The following is a 22,844-nucleotide window of genomic DNA, read 5'->3' on the forward strand; positions in this document are numbered from 1 at the left end:
CTAGGCAGGGGCACAAAATGTACCATGTTAACATGATAAAACCTTACTAAGACAAGGAGGCTCTTGTGCTAAGTATTTGCAGTGAGAGGTAGGAGGAGTCTGAGGGAGATATATGGTTGCAGGGAGCCAGCCAGAAAAATCCCAAATTACTATGGTTGAGCCTAGGGTTACAGGCATAAAATGAGACAGTGCAGCACTGTACTGGGGTCAGCAATGCCAAGGCAGCTGGAATCTCATGACAGGGAATGGGGTAAGGTATTCTCAGATAGGCCCAACTCTCTCAAGCAATGTTTCTCAAAGGTGACTTGAAAACCTAGCTTGAGTTTTTGGAGATGGGGGGGTGTCACAAAAGGAAATACTGCCATCCCAGTTATCTGGAATTTTGTAAATAATTCTATGTCATTTGTGAATATCAGCAGGATGCAATTGCTCGTGCTATCACGATATTCGAACTGTATGTTGTCTGTATATCAAGCTGCTGGTACAGAAGTGCATGTGTACAGTACTGATCTTAAGGATGTGGCCACAGTGTACCTACTGGGAAAGAACAGAAGTGTATATAAACCATTGTATCTGTGTAAGTCAATGTGTTTTAACAGTGGGAACTAGAACATAGAGGGTTAACTTGCAAAACTTCAAGAAGTCGAAATTAAATTGTTTTATAATTGTGCTATAAAAGTTAGTTTCAGTGCAGCAAGGAGACAGGATTTCTAAAACTAGGGAGTCTTCTACATTGTTTTGTAAGTGTTTTATTATGTCATGTCTTCAAGCAGGTGCAAAGATCCAAGGGCTATGTATTTTTCCCTGGGAGATGCTAATGCTGGCAGTTTCTAGCAATGTTTGTTTTTGAGCCTGTGATAGTCAGGTGACCAAAAAGTGATGTCATGCTGCAAGTATTCCAGCAGTAATATTTGATATTAATTTTAGAACTCTCTGAGAGAGAGAGCGAGGGCATTTTGTATTTGTCTGAGACCTGACAACATACAGTCACCATCTCTGCACTTACCTTGCTGTAAGTAAGTTAACTAGGGTACAGTAATTTCTCTTAGATTCAATTAGGAATATAGTAAAGATTAGTTTAGGTGTTTTCTGTAGCTATTTGAGACTGTCCTGCAATGTTGTTTTAAATATTTCCTGAGATTTCGAACTCTGATGTCATTTTGAATACATATTGTGTTGTCTTGTTCTTTTATTATTTATTATTAAATATATTTAAACCTTTCCATTGTGGCTGGTCTGTTTAGAGATATTTGAGCTCTTAGAGTACTTGCATATCTGTTTGGTGACACTGTACAAGCCACTCCTAATAGCGTGGCTCTTGGCCAAACTGCCATTTGGATTAATAGTAACATTACACAGTAAAATTTGACACCCTTTGCTAAGGTTCTTAAAGGAGCTGATAAGTATTGGCTGGTGGCAGTGGAAACTACCTTATAGTTTGGGCAAAAGGGGGCATAGCTAGTAAATCTGTGCCAACCTTTCCCAAGTGTGTGTATGTATAAATCAAACCTCAAAGTGTGTGTGTGTGTGTGTGTGTGTGTGTGTGTGTGTGTGTGTGTGTGTGTGTGTGTGTGTGTGTGTGTGTGTGTGTGTGTGCGTGTGTGTGTGTGTGTGTGTGTGTGTGTGTGTGTGTGTGTGTGTGTGTGTGTGTGTGTGTTTGCTACTTGGGCAGGGACATGAAGCACTGGTTAGACAGAGAGGGTGCTGGAGGTCTTAGTTTGGCCACTCAGCTGAGATCTTAACCCTATAGCTGTGCTAATGGGGAGTCTTTTAGAGATCTAGAGAAAGAGGGAGAAACCAGCTCCAGACTAACTGTAGTCTCCATGTGCTTTTAAGGGAAATTGCACTTTACTGTGTGTGTATATGTCATCCTCCCAGTGTGTACATCCCCCCACCGTTGCCAGCGGTGAGGATTGGGACTCCTTGATTACTGGACCACTGCAGAGGTATTACAATACCATTTCACACTCACCTAGATGGCATTACACACCTTGTCAATTGGAGGTAGGGATTATAGAAAATACACTCCAGTGAGTTGCAGTATAAAAGCTCTTCACCTTGCTTTTCCAACTCAAGATAAATGGTGGCTCACATGCCAAAATTCTGTAAGATCTTATTTATGAGCAAGTTTTGGAATTCATCATAGCCAATAATATTCTATGTAATCAGCAACGTGGTGTTCATTCTAACTGTAGAACCATTACAGCCATATATTCCCACTCACATCACATTTATAGCAACATGGAACAAGATAAATTTGCTGGGGCAATATTCAAAGATTTGAAAAATGTCTCACACTTCTGCTACACAAACTAACAGAAAGACTTTGAGGTTACTCAGTGGTTCTGTAGCTGTCTCTCACAATGTTCCTTCATTGTAATAGGGTCTGACAATTTCAGTACGTCAGGTACTACATTCTCACAAGATGCTGTCTTGGCTTCCCATTTGTTTTTCCTATTATATGAATTACCTACCTTGTGATCTTCCTCAGCTGAAATACAATTTTATGCTGATGATATTGTTATTACTAGAGCCTGCAAAATATCATCCATTCTTTCCAATGAGTTGCAAAGAGACTTTACTGTAGCATGGAGCTGGTTTTTCACAATAAATTGTTACAGCAAAGTTCAAACTTCTGTAATGCTTTTTTGGTTCTTTTTAAAGACGGACTATTTCCAGCAGAACTGTTACTTACTGACCCAAACAGCACTGCCATCCTCTTTGTTTATCAGCAAAAGCACCTAGACTCATTTGTAACCCTCAACTAAACTTCCATACTTGAGTCAGCACATAAATAAATAAGGTGTTAACACAACTCAAACTTTCTTACAAATAACCTAGTCTTCTTACCCAAGAGGTGAGATGAAATATCACTAATAATGTTCTCATGGTCAGATGAGGATATGCTCTCCCAGTCATTACTTCCTTCAATGGCCAAAATGCTACATTTCTTCAAATCCTTAGGCTTATTCACTTGTTTCATTCAAAAGAACACAACAGCATCACCTTAAAGAAATCAAACTGGTTTCCATTTAATGCCAAGGTCACTCTTCTCCTTCACACTCTTACCTGCAAGATACTATATCACATACTTAATAAGTTATCCATCAGAGATTCCAACTACTATCTTAATGACACTGATTTCTTACAGTTGTATAAGCTTCCATTCACTTTAGTTATTTGTGAGAGAGCTGTTTTCAAAGTAGCCACTGCCTCCTGAAACTCCATCCCTGAAAATGTTACACAGCTAGCTGATATTATACATTTCATGAAAACCCTGCATAACCATTTGTTAAAAGAAAACAAATATAAGTACTTGAGAGACACTGAATAAAGTTACTTTTCAACTGAGATAATCATGTTAATACACTTTCCTGATTTATTGTATGTAGATGCCTACTTTCTTATGACTCCCACGGTGTTACATAAACTGCTCATTTTTTACTTAATGTCTTTAACTTAATGAAAATGTTTACTGTTACAGTTGCTGCATAAACCCTTATGATTCTGACACTGAAGGGGCTGTCAGGGATGGGTAGCTTTTGATGTTGTCTTGTGTAAGAATCCCCCAGATAGATTTACTTTGATTAGGATGAATCAGTCCCAGCCTAAGAGGTTTTAACATGTTTGTGGTTATCATCATGAATAATTTATAATCAACAAGTGATGCTGGTCAGTATGAAAAACAGAAACTTGGGACTTTCTTAGCTTTGGTAACAACTGTTATCGAAGAATAATGCCATGAATTATGAATACTGTCAGAGGTTCAAACATTGTTAGATATCGCTAAAAGCATATTCAGTGTAGCCAGTGGTAATTTCATATATATTTCAGATGAAATAGTGTGGGAACCAGTTCAGTTACCATTTCTCAGACGTAATATGCAGCTACTGTTCTTACATTACAACATAGATGTACTAATTTTTCAGACTATTCCTGCGATAGTCTTTGTATTGCAGGTTCTTACAAAATCTACATGGGAGGTAGTAGGAGCCTTCAGCCATCGTATGGGAGGGCTGCTCCCCACACCCCTGCTAATTAAGTAATTAAGTCCAAGATTACACAGTGTTGGAGAGATGGGCAGTTTTGTACACCTGTCAACCATCTGTTTAGTCAATTAAATCTGCTTGACTAAACAGATGTCAAATAAAGATTATTTAAGCTAAAGTAAATCTACCTGTGTGTGTGTGTGTGTGTGTGTGTGTGTGTGTGTGTGTGTGTGTGTGTGTGTGTGTGTGTGTGTGTGTGTGTGTGTGTGTGTGTTTGTGTGTGTAAAGATATATATATATATATATATATATATCTCCTTGGAATTTATGCCTTCTGTCTTTGTAAACTTGTGCACAATCACAATCTTGTGTTACGTGCATCCTTCTTTGCAATATGCAGTATGTGTACATTCTACACTATACATTCTGTCCTAGTTTTACATGTTAAACTCTGTTTTTGCATGTTCTACTCTGGAATTATAGATAAACTCACTAAACTAGATATACGTCCCTATGTCACAAGATGGGTTGCCAACTGACTCACTGACAGAACCCACACTGGGAATGTAGCAGACTCCAAATCCAACTTCAGACCAGTGACAAGTGGAGTACCACAGGGTTCAGTCCTGGGTCCTCTCCTGTTTGGTATCTACTTCTTTGAAGTACAGGCTAACACAGAAGGTCTTTGGCTAATGAAATTCACAGATGACTGCAAACTAGGAGCCATAATCAAAACTCCAAAAGATGTGGACATCCTACAAAAGGGCCTTGCTGAGACAGATGCTTGGTGTCAAAGCCATGGCCTCAAGCTCAATGCCAAAAAGTTCATTGTCATCCCTTTTGGTAAAAAAACTATATACCCATGAACTACCACATAGGGGGTAGTCTACTTAACACCGAAAGTGTGATGAGACCTTGGGACACAGGTGGACAGTAGTCTCTCCTTTGATAATCACATCGCCACAGTAGTCAGGAAATCCTTCTATGTGGCACACCTCATCACAAAAGGTTTCTCATCTAGGAAAAAGAGGTCATTGTTCCCCTCTACTCATTACTCATTAGACCCATTATAGAGTACAATGCCCCTTTTGGTATGTACCTCACAAGACATCTACAACAACTGGAAAGGCCTACGCAGACCATCTCAAAAAACTACAGCTTTACTCCGTCACATATCTCCTACTCAGAGGTGATCTCTGCCTAACACACAAAGCTGTGTCAAACCCAGGGCTTTTGGACATGCTCCACTTAAAGAAGTCCCAAGCCCTCTGAGCTACATGCTCTAGGGACCTAAACCTTGTCACCACAATAACAGAACATGCTGGAGGGATAGATTCCTGTCCCAGAGACTTCCCATACTTTGGAACAAACTACCTATCTGCATTAAACAAAGCTCCTCATTAGCACTCTTCAAGAAAAATCTTGATGATTGGATGGGAGAAAGGAAATTCACCCCATGGATCACTTCTGTGACTCTGCTCGACAGTAGAACAGGAAAATAATTTTCTTGGGTGGCGAAAGCCAGGGTACCTTTTGGCTAGGCTTATATAGGCGCTATGGCCAATAGCCTAGTACCTACCTATGAACCTATAAAAAGAACAAACTATTGTTTATGATTTCTTCATAATCAGTCAACAGCTAACCAACTACCTCTCATCCAGAACAGTAACTTCTTAATTGCAGCAATCTTTACATTTATTTTAACACTATTCAGGGTAGGTAATTTTTACTCATATTCTTCTGCCTCTAATTTAGCTAGTGTTGCTCAAACAACAGACTAATATTACAGGGCTGTAATGTGATGCTGTGTATTAGTCAATTAATTGCCATGAAGTATCAATACCAGTAGCAAGGCTATTGCAAAGAATTTCAGTAGTCTGTTTTCTGTTTACTTCTGCTGCAGAGTCAGATGGAACTAGAAGAGCGTCGGAAAGAACTGGAGCAGCAGGGACTGAAACAGCAGGAAGATCTGCAAAAAGCTTTGGAGAAACAGCTGAGAGAGACAGAGGAGGTAAGACACAATTAGCCATGCTGTTGAAGGTGGATGTTACAGTACAATAGTGTTGCATTTAAGCAGGTGTTTTCTAAACCAGGGAAAGTGGCTACTTTGTCTGAGGCAGTATAATTAATAATATTATTGCACATATTATTGATGATCCCAGGGTTTCAGAAGTACTACTTCAAGCCAACATTGTTTACTATGCATGCAAAACAAGCTCCGAGGCCCATTACAAATACAACAAAGACAAGTAGATCAAAACAGGTAAAGGTCAAGATTAAGCTTACGAAATCCATATAGCAAACAAACTCACGGTTCAAGGACACCATAAACAAGAAGTTTATTTAATAAAGTTTAGTTTTCTCACAACAGTGCTTCCTCAAATATGCTAAAAAGTTTGAGTGTAAGAGCAGCAACTTTTAAATACATTCATTCTAGGTGACACATGACCAGACCAATGACAACAACGATTACGTAACAGATCTAGGAATCTTTTTTTATTTAAAAGTTGCTACTCTTACATATAAGTGGAATGTTGCCCATAGCATGGAGCAAATAATCAAAAAACATTTTGTCAGTTACTATGTCTTATACACAACAGTAACTAAGTTAGCTGCTACAGGAGTCCTACTGGAGAATTTAGAAACCACATAAAAGGGGAATGTCACCCAACAACATGATAGAATCAGTAACCAAAAGACAGGGCTCACGGCACTTGAAGCTTGAACTTATTCAGAAATTCTCTCCTAAACAAAGCCAAACTAAGTGAGTTATTATAGGAGTCATGCTGAAGGGGTCAGAGAAGCACATATAGGGAGAATGTTACCCTGCAACAGAATGCATGCATTGGCAGTCTACACAAAAGACCATTAACAGGCTGATCCATGGCAGCTGTCAAGAATAAAGGCATAAGCTTTGCTCATTTCAAATTGGATAACTGCCACACAACAGCACTCGGCACATTTGCATGACTGATGGCAATATCTGTAGCAGATGACACAGATTTGGCTTCAGTTATGCTATTCAATGAGAAGTGCCTTTTCTTGTTGGTAAGATATGGGCAGCAAGGGCGAAGCGTCCTCTCCTTGACCTGCTGTTTAACATACTATCACAATAAGATGATTGTTTTCTAAGCCATTTTTGGATGTGTGTGGTGTGTTTATTTCTGGACCAGATTAAAGGGTGGACATGGGAGTATAGGATAGAGATGAAAAGGGAAAGCAAGCAGACAGAGGAACAGAAGGTAAGCAAATAAGGAATCAGCAGAATGGAAGTGAAGTAGAAGGAATAATCTATTTTTTGTTGGACAGGTGGGCAGATTCCTATTTTTTAAAAGAAACAAAGTTCAAAGGATTAGTGCAGATAAAATCACTTTAGTTAACAGATCTTGGAGACTCTCTCTCTCTCTGTGAAACCCTCCCTATGGGAGGACTAAAGATGCCTTGTTGAAGTTCCTAGTAGTTTATTCAGTTAAGCAGGTAGATGGATGAGTGTTTTTTTTTTCAAACACCTTTATTGAATTATCCCTTGTGACAGAGGCAAATTTACATTCATATAAATGTAATCAAACTATATTAACATAAACATTATACTTCACATATATTGCTATATATGATAAAACTTAGGCAATATTACATAAATTATTCAATTCTTGCTTTTTATTAAACAAGAGCCATCTTTATTAAACCATCACTTACTACATAGGCATCAATCATTTATATAAATGAAAACAAACCACACTGACACAATCCTAGTCGCAAACTTTTTACATCACAAACCATACTGGCACACTCCCAGTTGCAAACATTATGAATCACTTATAATCTACCCAATCTTTCTCACTCAAAAATTAGTGTTCTTGTTCTAATTTTTTTAAGAGAAGGGTTAGGTTGGGGAATGAAGTATGGTAAGTCAGAAGAAGGTAGGAGGGGTAGGTTAGGCTGCAGGGAAAGACAGAAAAGACTAACAAAGTGTGGGATAACACAATGAGGGTGGAGGAACACAATGCAGAAGAAGACATCAGACAAAGAGAGGGAAGACAATGATGAAGTGAGGATTGTTAAACCAACAAGGGTGGGCATAGACACAAATGGGAGGGGAACACTTGGTTGGGGGACAGGAAAGGGTATTTGTAGATGCAGACTGTGCCATGTGAGACACAATGGGAGATTATTCGGCACCCTGTGTACTGTCACCACCGGGTCTTGGTGGAACCATTGATGCGCAGGGATGTGACTCAGGATCAGGAGATCATGGTCTTCATGTGGCCAGTGCAGGCATCCAAACTACTGTCAGTGATATCCCTCACATTGTCTGCCAACTGCTGATGGGTGGCCTCCACTCACATTGCTACAGGCCACAACCCCTGTACCAGTTTCTATTGTGGGGCTACATGATGCAAGTGATGCAGATAGGTCAGGATTTGTGAAAGCGACTGTGGCAGACTAGGACCCAGATGTTCTGAAAGGATGGGGTTGGTTGAAGCTCTGTATGAAAGTCAAAGACATCATCTTAGCAGCCTGTAGGATACTGAGAGGAGGGACAGGGCTTTGAGGTGTTAGATTTTCTTGGTGAGAAAACATTGTAGTTTCTCAGGTTGAATCAGGTGCTTGGACAGGTACCTGAAAAACAGGGCATTATATTCAGTAACTGGCAGATGAGTGCAGTGTACAGTAGAATGACCACATCCCTTGGTTTGGATGTCACACCCTTGTTAATAAGCTGAACAATAGTCAATGTGATGGTTGAGTAACAATTCATTATCTGTATATAGTCCTATATCTCCACTCTATGGGGTCAATTTTCAAGGGAGTGTGGTCAATGGGGTAGTTGCAGGGGACATTTTTGCTTGCTGAAGAATACAATTATGTACTTTTTATTGTTTAGTTTTACACCATGGTTTTGACACCATTATTTGTTTGTGACAAGCCTTCCTGCATAATCTTGGTGTCTTCTGGACAGTTTATGATGGCACCCAGTTTAGTCCTCAGCAAACTTTATTAGCCATAAGCTCTCAATATTTACCATAACCTCTGAGAAGTAGAGGCCTAAAAAGGAGTAGCCTGCTAATTGAGCCCTGGGGTACTCCTCCAGTAACAGGTCTCTTGTTGGAGGTAGTCACCCACCCTAATTTATTGTATTCTATTTGTGAGCTAGTTTACTATTCAATGAGTTGCACAAAGATCTATGTTTAGATGGATGAGTTAATCAACTAGGCTTCAATGGGAGTGGTGTTGAATGCCTTTGCAAAGTCCAGTTATGTAGTAAAGCAGTTTTTCCCTCAGCCATTCTTTGGCAACTTTCTTGAAGAAATCAACCAGACTAAATAGGCAGGATTAGACTTTGACAAAACTGAACTGGCTTGGGTCACTTGGGTAGTTTGTCTATGCATTTATTTATTAATTCCATAATGATTCCATAATTCCATATTGATTCCATAATGTTTCTTTCCATAGCCTTACAGATGATGCTGGTCAGGCTTATAGGTCTACAATTGTCCAGATCAGTTGACACCCCACATTTATGTCTTCCATTTATTTGGTATAAACCCTGTTTGGAGGGTAATCTTGAAAAGCCTCTGGAGGTGGGGGAGTTGACAGGTCATGTTTCAGGCCGAACAACAGGCATCCTGGTATGTTATCCAGCCCCATAGAAGTAGTGTTCTTGGTCTTGGATAGTGTCTTCAGGACTTATTCCAGGGAGATTTGAGGGGAAAGTGCAGACACTGATAAAATAACTAGGCAAGGGGGAGGAGAGTGAAGTTAGAGCTAAATATATCCACTAGTAGAGTGGCTATTTCTTCAGGCCTTGTGTGTGTGGTATCATTCATCATTAGTTCAGTGCAATTTTGAACATTATTTTTGACATTTCGCATAGAATTATAAAAAGACTTTATGACTGCTTTTTGCCTTGCTGGATATTTCTACCTTATATCTAGCTTTGGCTGATTTAATCAAAGTCTGAAGTTTCTTGCCAGCCATAACAAGAGTGGGTTTTTTTTGGCATTTGCAGAATTTGATTTGTTTTTATATGCAATGGGCATTTTCCTTTTATTGTAGAGCCTGTTTATATCAGTGTTCTACCACAGGGTTTATTATTAAACTTAGTGTTGTATTTATTTTTAACAGGGAAATGTTTCTTCACATTTCTTGCATGCTTATAGAATCTGACAGTGATGGAGTCCACATTTGTAGTAGAGACAGACTGGAAGGGAAAGTTGAATTTTTTGCCAGGTCATCACTCAGCTTTTAAAGGTTTTACTTGGCATTATCTCTGAATAGCTGATTATTGGAAGATGCTTCCAGCTTCAGTCATATCTTGAATATGACTGATTCATGGTCTGATTTGACTAAAAAGGCTATTGGTACTGGAGGGGAGCAGAGCTGTCACAAATTGGCAAGAATTTAGTTCAAGATTTTATCACCTGTCACTGTGGCACAGACAAGCTGGTCAAATGAGTTTGTATTTAAGTCCAGAATCTTTGTGCCTACATGTGTGTGGATGTTTCCTATTTAACCGAGGGGTAGTTGAAGTCCCCTTTGAGAACAGTGTTTGTCTGAATGCTTAGGGCTTCCATATTAGGTAGGAGTCACAGGAAAGGGGGTCATAGAGGGGGTATTATAGTTGGCTACATTGTGCTATGGAGTTTTGTTAATGGTAATTTATACATGGAGAAGTGCCAGGTGGTTATCCTGCTTAACAAGTATGGAGGTGTAAATCTCTTACAAATATAGAGACACCACCATCACTTTTACTGACTTAATCTAGTATGGTGGATCTGAAAAGAACTAGGTCTCCATGATGATGCATATATCGATGCATTCTAGGGTGAGGAGTGTCTGTAGAGATGTAGATTATTGTTTAGGCTCCTAGCTTTGAGCAGTATTACCTTCATGTTTTCTGAATTTTGTTTTTCTATGTTGAAAGTTTTTTGTAGCTGTTCAGACATATGTATGTCAATCACAGGCGTTAGGTAAAGGATAACCAATATTATTGGAAGAGGTGAAATGTACAGCAAACTGATGATGATCTTTCATGCATATGAACCTTGAACATGTGATACTAATGGACAGAAAAAAATACATAGGTATACATGAAATTCTTTTCATGATCACAAGAGTGTTGGGGGTATAAATTTAATTCAATGTTGTCCTCATCAGTGTGAGAATAAATACACTTAACATGAAGCTCCACTTGACAACCTATACAGGAGGTTTCATAAAGAAACACTTCTGACATTGCACATCATACAGATACCATCACTCTTTGCCAATAATGACAGATGTGCCCACTGATTTGTAATCATACATTATTGTGGTTAATGCCTACTACTGTTACTATTAGAAGCCAGACATTTTTATGATAGCATGTAAACTCACCTCAGCACTCTCTTGGGGAATCCACTCTACTCTTGTGCATCTGTGTATTCATTTCAATCTCTGCAGGGGTACAGACCTTAAAAGGGCCTAATGAAAAACTGCATAGTGCTGAAGGGTTTTGTACTTACAGTATGGAAGTGATGACTGTGTCTTAACTTCATCCTCTCACTGGTGAAGGAGTCCAGGCTTGAGATGGCTCATGTCACAGCAGTGGTGACGGCACTGTTACCCTGCAGGTGTGTGTGTGTGTGTGTGTGTGTGTGTGTGTGTGTGTGTGTGTGTGTGTGTGTGTATATATGTATGTATGTGATGCCAGTAATATAAGTGACAACCTTGCTCAACAGGAGCCTTATACTGTGACCCAGTAAAGATCTCCTGCAGAAGCATTCAGCTGTACTACTATGGAAGATGTTCTGAAAAATGTAGGACTTGGACTCCTCCTCACACCACCTCTGTACTCTTAAGGAAGTACTACCGTCTTCTTCTCCAACCATAATGTCTCACCTTGAAAGATGTCTTGGAATATCGCACTGAATTGGCACCCAAGACAGCTCTCACTTGTTCTGTCTTCTTTGCAACAATGAACATTGACAGTCACCTCACTTATGTGATGAATACCAAGTTGTAAAGATATAGATACTATATTTTTATGCTTCCAGTGATACTTTAATGTGTGAAACATAGCAGTCTTCCATCCCTGTGTATGCTGTTGAAAATACATGCTCTACATCAACTCCATCTTAGTTAAATATAGGATAATTCCCACACCCTTAAAATACGTGGCTGCCTGTTAGTGTGCAGAACTCTATCTACATGTGCTCAGGTATGTGACAGCATCAGGTTTGCTCATCGCACAATTTGAGTGATTCAGGAACAATAATGATCTGACACCTAATTAGCATAATCATTGCACGCAGAGGGATGACTTACACTACAACAGGAAGAAAGCCTCATCACACTAAGGAAGAAGCATTAGAGCATAGACTTCTAGCCGGGGTGGTGGTTCATCCACTGCACTTCCTGGTAGAGGAAACACTTTTCCTCACCTGTGCAAATGATGAAAACTGTGCCCTACCATTTGTACCTTCTTAGTTGGTTTGCCTATGGGTATACAAAGCATGGTGATAGTTTTACACACACTGACAGTATTTCTACATATATATATATATATATATATATATATTATTCCTGTTTCTCTCGCTCGGTTGCTCTCTCATAGATATATATATATATATATATATATATACACACACACACACACACACACACACACACACACACACACACACACACACACACACACACACACGTATATCTATTTGTATATGTTTTTTATATACACATTGTAAGGTATCACTTAAATGTAGTTTGTTATATATAAATACAATATTCTTTTTGCATAGGCCTAGAAATACAGAATTATTAAAGCAGGCCTATATCTTCATTTTATATTTTACATTTTACATATACTTTCAGTGAATGCAGTTTCAATAGAAAGGAATGTTTCAGTAAATGATGCAAATGAGCCGAAATAAATAACCCTCAGTCAAGAACATTGATAAGAATGAAATAGTTATAAGATTTATAAAATCTAGGGAAAATTCATATTGTTTAAGTGTTTTGAACAAATAATTCCAACTAATAGAATCAAAAGCCTTATTTATATCTAGACTTATTATAGGTTTTTTTTTGTTTGTTTTTATTAGCCAGATCTATTTAAGTATCAAGCCTAATTATGTTATCCAGAACCTTTCTATTTAGCATAAAACCAGTCTTCTCATCATTTATTAATCCTGGCATAATAAGGTTCAATCTTTTTTTGCAAGAATAGACACAAATATTTTATTATTTAATACTGAAGTAGGACAGTGAGAGGAACATAAGTTTGAATCTTTATTTGGTTTCAGGATAGGAGAGATTAGGGAATATTTCTGGGGGAGGGGGTGGTTGACATATGTTTAACTTGTTCAAAAACTTTTAATAGGATATTTAAATATTCTCTGGGAATAAGTTGTATAATTCTGGACTTCTACTATCAAGACCAAGGACTTTATTTAGTTTAAGATTATTAATTTGATCTTTTAAATCCTTAAAAGAGAATGACATCAATTTTTTATCTTTTTTTTTTTTTTGTAAAATTAAACCTTATATTGTCCTTCAAAAAGTCATTGGTTGTGTTATTGACTTCTAAGTATATCTCTTTGTTATTAATTTCTTCATAATATTTCCTAAAACATTCTAGTATATATTTTAAATCCGTCACTTTTTAATTTTTATCACCTTATTTGGAGATTATTTAATATGATTATTATTTTTTCTTAGATGTAACAGCCACACTTGTGTAAGTGTTTTAGGTTTATTGAGTAAGTTTGTAATTTTTACCCAGATCTTTTGACATTATATGTTAAAGTACATCAAGATATTTCTGATTTAATATTTTCTACTCAGCATTTGCCAATTTGTCATAAGGTTTTAAATTGGAAAAAGAAAATCTGTGGTATCCCTTGAAGTCTCAGAAAACCCAGTATGCAACCTGTAATGGGTCTGTGAAGTTCACTCCTTAAACTATGTCATGCACCTAGTTTTCTAATAAAAACAAACTGTAAAATATGTACTACAAAATAAAATAGAAAATAGTAGGTAGTCCACAGTTGAGTTAAAATTGAATATCCTTTATTGAAACACACAGACAAGCAATCATAGTTGAGTACAATGAAAAGCATTATAGACATTCATTATTTATACATAATCAGGTTATTTGGAGCAAGTGGGTGGTTACAGAGGGTGGTTCTGTTAAGAGCAATAAAAGCAATAAACTCATTTCTTTAAGCAAGTCCCCCTTCCCCCTTAACACCATAGTGTAAACTGAGACTGTGCTACCTTAGAACTGAAATTAAAAAGCTAGAGACAAATTAAAATATATAAAATAAGAACTGCTTATTAAGTCTAACTTACTAATCCAAACTTTATTAATTAAGAAACCAGTTCAGTAACAAAATAACTAATTCATTAACAAAAACATCTACCCCTAGACATCTATCAGATTAAATATTAATAACTTATAAACTGAAACACTTTTAATAAAGATTGGTTTTGTACAGCACGGGCATGGACTGTTTATTTAAGTAAGCGCTTTTGGCCAAGGAAATCTGGTTTTGTACCAAATAAATACTTCATCAGGTTTGTGTGTAAAAAACATATCATAATATTAATGAACATGTGTATAAATCAACAAGTGAACACCTAAGTAGGCTAAAAACTATGAAAAATGTTAAAAAATAAAGCATTACGGCCCTGAGGATCTGTTTAACTGTAGCATCTAATTAAGAAAGCATTTAGTTTGAATGAGTAAAAGTATCAGAAAACAGAATCAATGCTATTATTTTTACAATTTTTATCCTTCAAATACCAGCCATTTTTTGTCGGTGGTCTCATTTGGATAACAAGAGTCCAATCCATATTTTCTGATTGATCAAAAAGTTTCTTTTTCTGAGAAAAGTCCACTGAACATTCTGGAGAATTAAAAGTTTTCTGACCTTCTGGTAAAAAGATCCTAACTCTGGCTGGAAAAATTAGTTGAGCTTTAATGCTTAGTTTCTTTAAGTCCTTTATGAATTAACAGATGCAGTAGAGTCATTGTCAAACCTGATAGTGTTGTTATTTATTTTTATCATAGAATTAGCCCAAGCAGTCTTCAGTACCAGAACCTTGTCTTGGCTGGAGATAAATTTTACTATAATAGATCTGGGGACTGTATGACTTTTCTTCAGAGAAGAAGTTTAAAGAGATCTATGGGCTCTTTCAGTACCAAAATAGAGAACTTCTGGTAGATTTAGAATTTTAGGCATTCAGTTAGTTAAAAACTGCAACTTATTGTCTCCTTCTTCCTTTTCTGGTATTCCATATATCTTAACATTATTTATTTTAGATCTACTTTCTAGATCCTCTAGTTTTTTTCCATAATCAAAGTATTTTGTTTTAACAGGAATTCTGTGTGATTCTCATTCTGTGCCATTCTGCTATCCAGGTCATTTAATGTGTCTTCTATTGCTGATATGTGAACAGATTGTTGTTTTATTATCTCTTGTAACATTTCTGTTTGTTCTTTTATATTGTATATTTTGATCTCAAGTTTATCAAATTTAACAGAAAGCTCCTGGATACTGCACATTATAGACTGTAAGGGTTAGGAGGGTGGCCTAATGGTTAAGGTGTTTGCCTTACAAACACAAGGTGTAGGGTTTGAGTCTCACAAGAGATAATTGGCTAGGCTTAAAATGGCTCACAAGGCCAATTAGCCTCGTACTAATCTATGAATTTTCTATGAATTTTTCTCCAAGTTGTCTTGGGAGTTCACTTTTGAGTGGCCCGTTCTGTCACAACATTCAATAAAACTGACAGGAAAAAAAAAACAGAAAAACGTGATTTTCCTTTCAAATAGTTGTCCAAGTTTTTGTTAAGTTTGTGTGCAGCAGTTTGTGCTGTCACCTCACAGCAAGAAGTTCTCTAGTTCGATTGTCGACTGTGGTGCCTTCTGTGAGGAGTCAGCATGTCCTCCCTGTGTTCATGTGGGTTTCCTCCATTTCCTCTGGTTTCATCCCATATTACAAAATATGGGTCTGGAGTATTCCTCCTGGGGCCTCCTCTGAGAATTGGCTTGTTTCAAGTTAGACTTTCCCTAGTAGACAGATGTTAAAAAAATTAATCAATAAATTAAATCCTGTCAGAAAAAGAAAGAAAATAAAGCAGAACTAAGCCTTTGTGCTGTTATTCTTGAACAAGGGATACTTTACATGGCACTGCAGCGTTCCACTTAAATGTCCACCCTCATTGAGAGAAGTATATTGCAGTTTACATCATTCCCCTCAATCTCATAACAACATGCTGCCTTCATAGTACAAAGGTGTAGATCTTCATAAACCACCCCAGTGGAATTCATGTAGTACAAGGCTCATCTGTGTCTACAGTATGCCATCACAGTTTATCCAGATTTTGTTCTAACTGACAGATTTAATCTTCTAATATTCTTAGAAGATATTAAAGAAGGAAACATTCAGTTCGAAGCATAATAATATGCATACAATTTTTTTTCAGGCTCGTGCAAGCATGGCAGCAGAAATAGAGGAAAAGAAGAAAGAGGCTGAGATGCAGCAGCAGAAAATTCAAGAGCTGGAAATAATGAAACATAAAATGGAAATGGCTCTGAACTATGAAATTGAGGCTAGGATGGAAGAGGAGAAGGCACGTGTTGCTCAAGCTAGGTGGGATATGTTTTTTTTTTCACCTGATGACATTAACTGCATGAATTTTTGTTTCTGCAGTAGAAGAACTAAAAGCAAGTTTCTATTTCTTTAAGGGTTTTTTTTTGTTAATTTATTAATATCTCAACTAATGTTTCTTCCTTTAAATATCTTGGAATTGAGCTACACTCATCTTTCACCTTTCAAATCCACCTAGACACTATTAGAATAAAACAAACTACCTCCTACTTTGAGTAAGGCAAATATCCCACCTTCTATTGTATTAGTAAAATGATAGAAATTAGCTGAAGATTGTCTTCAGTGTGTAAAACCTTAAATCTCCTGTGGTAGAGCCCATGGGATGTATAAAAACAACCCCCTTAAGAACATGCCAGTGTTTCAGCTACCTGGCTTCTGAATACCTATGCATTTTTTTCTTGAGATTTTAAAGGTGCATTCAGGACTATAAATCCAAATTTCACTAAATGAAGGCATGGTATGTCTCTTCCTTTTTTATTAGTACAGCATAAGTGGATTATTTTGCCATAGTTTAGAAAAACAGAACTTAAAATGAAACCTGATGTCTATAATATAAAGGTGACTGCCAAATATGCCAAGTAACATCCAAATCAAAAGGTAAAAAGGTCACACAGACTATCCATTTAGTAAAAACTACAAGAAAGACCTAGCAAAGCAAGAATCTTCACTAATACCTCAAACCTCCTGTAATGTAGCCCCATGCGATATATGCAAATGACCCCTTAAGGACATACCAGTATTTCATCTACACATCTGAATGTCCATGACTTTTTTTTTTTTTTTTTACCTTTTTAAGCCTCTACTGGTGTAGTCAGTACAATAACGTCTGCTTCAGTAAAGCTGTGTCTTTTTTGGTCATTACGTTTGACTGCATGGTACAGATTAACTACAGACTCAAGTCTTTGACTATGTCATTGGCAAGTCAGTTTGTAGTTATCCTCCAGCATTAGTTGTAAAGGGCTTAGTCTGGTGGCACTCTGTGGAGCAGTTAAATATGCCATAAGAGTTTTGTGAGGATGGGTTTGTCTTAGTATCTTTTTGGCTATTTGCACTTCAGGTTGACCATTGGATTATGAATTGTGAGGATTTGATGTAATACGGGAAAAATCATAGTCAGCAACAAACTATTGAAAGTCACTGGACATAACCTGTGTACCGATGACTATACCTTGTTCTATAGGTTCATAGGTAAGTACTAGGCTTGCTACCCTCATGGGCTATTTTAAGCCTAACCAGTTTCCATTTTGTGCTCAAACTAACATATCACATTTTGTTATAGACTGGTCTTACCCCTCCCATGGTTAATAATTATATATTATCCCTAATGATAATAACTGGGATCAGACCATAGATAATTTGAGGGGACCCGTGTGTGGGATAAAGCATTTAGAAAATGCATCTTTCCATAAGTTGTACAGGGGGCAGTCTTGGGGTAAATGTTCTGTTTCCCATCCATAGATCTAAGTTATGTTTGAAAATGGATGCAAATGAACTTTGTTTTATTTGGATGGGGACTCTGTTCCATAGCAGCACTGTCTTCTGTGACATATATTTGTCCTTCCAAACCATTCTGTTAATGTTGCAGAAGAGATTTAGATTCCGTAGACCTAGTATTTATGATGCCATTTGACTTGCCGGTGTCCAGTAAATCAATCAGTAATGGGTTAGAAGAAGCCTTATATGCCAGACACAGGACAACGTTTAGCAGTCTGTAGGATACCAAGTATAGTGACAGGGCTTTGAATCAGTCCATGTAGGACATGTTGTTTAGGCCTTCTATCCTTTTAGTAAGGTATCTCTGTGGGCATTCCAGTTGTATGTGTATAGACAGATGCATGCTCAAAGAGGGCATTATATTCAATGACTGGCCTAATGAGGGCTGAGTAAAGGGAAACAATGACATCCCTAGATCCAGCCAGAATCCCTTTGTTTGCAAGCTGCACAATGTATATGGACTTTCTTACAACAATAGACACGAGTTGGTCAAGTGTTGGTCATTGTCCACATACGTTCCCAAATCATGTATGACCAGGTCAGCTCTTAGGGGTGTATTGTAAGTTCCATGGGGTAGATCACTTCCCAAATGATACAATAATGCAGTTTTGGCATTTAGTTTGACCATGATTTCGACACCATTTAGTTATTTGAGACAAACCTTCCTGCAGGATGGGCAAGTCATTAGGGGATTCAGTGACTTCTCCTAGCTTGTAGTCATCTGCAAACTTAGTTAGCCAGAACCCTTTGGTATGGACTTTTACTTCAGAAAAGTAGATGCCAAATAGGAGAGGTCCTAGTACAGAATCCTGGGAGACTCCATTGGTGAATGGTGTCTTTGTGGAGATAACTTCACCTATTTTGAGTATCTGAATCCTATGTGTGAGCCAGTTGGCAATCCAGTGGATGATGTAAGGCTTTATTCCCAGTTTATTTAGCTTTTGCACTATGTCTGAGTGGGGAATTGTGTCAAACACTTTGGCCAGATCTAGGTGTGCAGTGTGTACCATTTTTCCTTCATCCAATGCTTTGGTGACCTTTTCGAAAATATCCACCAAGCTGAGTAAGCATGACCTTCCCTTGATAAATCCAAACTGAGACGGGTCTAATGTTTATAGGTTCCTTTGTCCTGACTGATTGATTTCATGATAAATCATATGCATGGCTTTGCATATGAGTCTGGTCAAATTTATGGGCTTGTAATTGCCTGGGCCTTTGGGGGTCCTTCCTTACATGGATGAATGACTTTAGTTGTTCTCCATTCATTTGGTACAAAACTACTTTGGAGGCTAAGAGTGAACACTGATGTTAGGGGTGTGAATAAATTGTGCTTCATGCTATTTAAGATGTATCCAAGGATATTGTCAGGACCCATCAATGCAGTATTTTTAGCTTTTGATAGCACCTTTAGGTCTTGTCTAATAGCTGGAAGCAAGCCAGTTTCAGGTATATCTTGAGGGAGAGACAGAGGGAGATGGGTAAATTTAGAACTAAATTTATTTGCCAGTAGGTTAGCTATATCTTCAGCCTCCTTTTTGGTAACATTGTTCACAATCACCTCAGTGGATTGCTGCATTGTACTTTTGAGATTATGAACATAACTAAAAAATGTTATGTGATTTCTTTGGCTTGGATAGCTATTGTATCCTCAAACATGGCTTTTATGGATTTTATTAAATTCCTGAGTTATTGGTTTACTTCTGTGACAAGGGCTCTAACATTCTACAAATTACTCTTCTTACATTTGGTAGAAAAAATCTTATATTTTTATTATAAATCTTGCTGATGTTATGGTTCTACCATGTGAGTTTTTTTCTGGGGTTTGTCCTGCATTTCTTCATATGGAGTACAGTTGCATCTATGCAGCTGCTTACATACTGTGATATAGAGTGACCAGAATATACCCAGCACACATAGTGTGGTTTACAAAGATCATAACCTGAGATGATAGTCCTGAATCTGGCTGTTATTGGTTAACTAGTCATTCTTGGTCCATGAAATATTTCTGTGTCACAAGAATACTATTCATCAACAATTAGATAGGTTTGTGCCCTCAAACTGTCTTTTGCTAAGGATCTTGTGGTAACTGTGCTGGCATTAGTGGGAAATGTCTCTGTGATTGTCCAAGCACATTGCAGAACTGACACTTGGTTATTAAGTTAACCGTGTCTTGGTTGATGATTCATCACCACGGTGATGTTTGGATCTTTCTCAGCATTTGATGAGACCTTGATGACCTTAGAGTATTTGGCGTAGCACTTCTGCTCCATGATATAACTACAAACCATCATGCTCTGATAACTGCATTGTAATTTTGTAGTACATACATGTGTGCTGTTTGATTTCTGAGCAAAAGTTTACAACAGCTTGCAACTCTCAAGCATTTTGAGTAGCTTGTTTAAGCTTAGATAATCTCTTGGTAGTTACTGGATTTACCATCATTATGTTTTTACATAGCTGGCAGCATTTTCTTTGATCTCAGATAATGTCTGGCCATATATAGGATTTTTGGATTAAATATCTGCAACAGTTAATTGCTTTCTGGACACATGTATCGCTTTGGCATTGAACTCCCTTAGTCCCGTTAACAGTCTCTGGCACTTTGAGTGCACTTTGTCTCAGTTTTTTAATTTCTCCAAGTCTTTTGGGTTTCTATTATCATGACAGGAGTGGACCCCATTCCTAAGTCAAAGTACCATTATCTGTCTCACTGACTGTCTCAGCTGTATGAATTTATCGGTGGAATTAATGGTTTGTAGTCAGTGTGATGCTGGAAACTCTCAAGCCACAATAGATATCTGGAGAGTCACTTGCATGCCTGCACACACTTGCAAGGCATTCTTTTTCAGTCTACAGATCTCTATTCAGCATCCTAGAGCAATAGGCAGCAGGTTATACCACTCTTTCATCCATTTGGAGTAATGCTGCACCTAGGTTATAGATACTTACATCTGCACTCACTATTGTTTGCTTAGTGGCATTAGAGTATCCTCACACTCGAACTGCTGTTAGCATTGCTTTTATTTTGTTCAGTGCTTGGGCTTGAGCATGTCCCTAAGACAGTGGGACATTTTCTTATACAAACTGTTAAAGAATTATGTTATGGAAACGCTTGGTACACACTTGTACACATAATTGATCATGCCTATGGGTTGCCTCAGCTCAGTCACACAAAATGCTGCTGAAACTTGGCTATTGCTCTGTTCTTGATTTTATCTGGCTTGGTACAGTAGCACTTATATGTTGCCTAAAGTACTAAAGATCTGTTTTACTGAAGCAACATTTGTCTTAGTTTAGCTTTAGACCAGAACTTTTGATTACCTGCATCACTGTCTCTAGCATTGAATTATGTGTTCCTTTTCTGTACCAAATAAGAGAAAGTCATCCATAATAACAGCAATACCACTCAGTCCCTTAAGTCGATTAGACGTTTTACTCTGCAACTGCTGGAGTTAAGCAAAATGGCAACCTTTTAAAACATGAACTTCACACTAAAGTAATGAAAGTTGTCAACATTTGGCTTTTTCTCTATGGGGGTATCAGAGACAAACCACAGGAAGCAGCAAGCATGGGAAATGACTTTTGCATCAATATGATGCTTGGGTACTATATATTCTAGTGTAGGTGGCAAAAACCTTCATGCACAACTGCATCTTTGAGCTTTTTTAAATCAATATGTAGTTGCACTCAACCATTCTTCTTGATCACTGGGACAATAGCAACACACCGATCAGTCATTTCAGTTATATTTTCAATAATGCCAAAGACTGGAATTCATTTTAAGTTATATCTCAACTTTAAACTCCAATAAAGGGAAACAGTCCAACACTGAAAACTAAACCTAAAATAACAATTTCCCTGGCGATGGAATCAAAGTGCCTGGAATCAGTTTGAATATATTTTAACTTTATTGTACTATGTTAAGCGCTTTCATCTAACAATAACTAGACTTCCTCAGAACAAATAACTGCCCTTTGGCTAACAATATATACAGAATACTTAATCAAATAATTAACCAAGTTAATTACTCAATTTCACAACATTTTAAAGTGCTAGTGCAATAAAAACCTTAGTAATACTGTTAAAAACACTGTTTAAAATACTTGCTCTAGATAAAACCACATATTGTGTTAACAATTCATTGCATTTCCACATGCCTGTAATATTATACATCCTGTATTTTTGTATATTTATATGTATGAACCATACATGTGTATAGATGTTTTTTGATGTATATAAAAATATGTATGGAACAAATACATATTAATAATAACATTCATTCCAAAAAAATCATGGATGGAACTAGTATAAGGAACCTTTACCCTTCTTAAATGTGTGGAGCATTATGAAAAGTGAAAAAATGAACTTGTGTAACATTTAACGTACCCCTTTATTTTAATATACATCCTACCAGTCTAACCATCATGAACCAAGATAGGCTTCACTGAAATATGATCATTTAGTCCTGGTGGGGAAGATGCATTTAGTTTTATTTGCCATCTGGTCTCTAACTCTCCCAGTTTTTTCCTAATATTTCCTCCTCTAAGGTTCACTGTGGCTATGTCTAATATGGCAAAGTGAAACATTTTACAACTAGTACTTTCTTGCAAATGCCTCCACAGGGCATTTTTGACATCTTTCTTTTTAATACAATAGTAATGATCATATATCCTTTGCCTTAAAGTCCTATCTGTTTTTCCTACGT

The 22,844-nt window shown here is 37.4% G+C and overlaps 1 protein-coding gene across 1 annotated transcript in view; it reads left to right on the forward strand.

The window, feature by feature from the left end:
- The window catches only part of LOC122815715 (differentially expressed in FDCP 6 homolog), a 762,040-nt gene that overhangs the window by 611,193 nt on the left and 128,003 nt on the right, over nt 1–22,844 (forward strand). Inside the window, exons 8-9 of the mRNA XM_044088463.1 lie at nt 5,893–6,000; nt 16,461–16,627. Of these exons, the coding sequence (XP_043944398.1) occupies nt 5,893–6,000; nt 16,461–16,627 (275 nt within the window). The remainder of the gene's footprint in view (nt 1–5,892; nt 6,001–16,460; nt 16,628–22,844) is intronic.

Source organism: Protopterus annectens, chromosome 11.part0, assembly GCF_019279795.1.
Source record: "Protopterus annectens isolate FY-2018-M chromosome 11.part0, PAN1.0, whole genome shotgun sequence".
Lineage (NCBI taxonomy): Eukaryota > Metazoa > Chordata > Ceratodontiformes > Protopteridae > Protopterus > Protopterus annectens.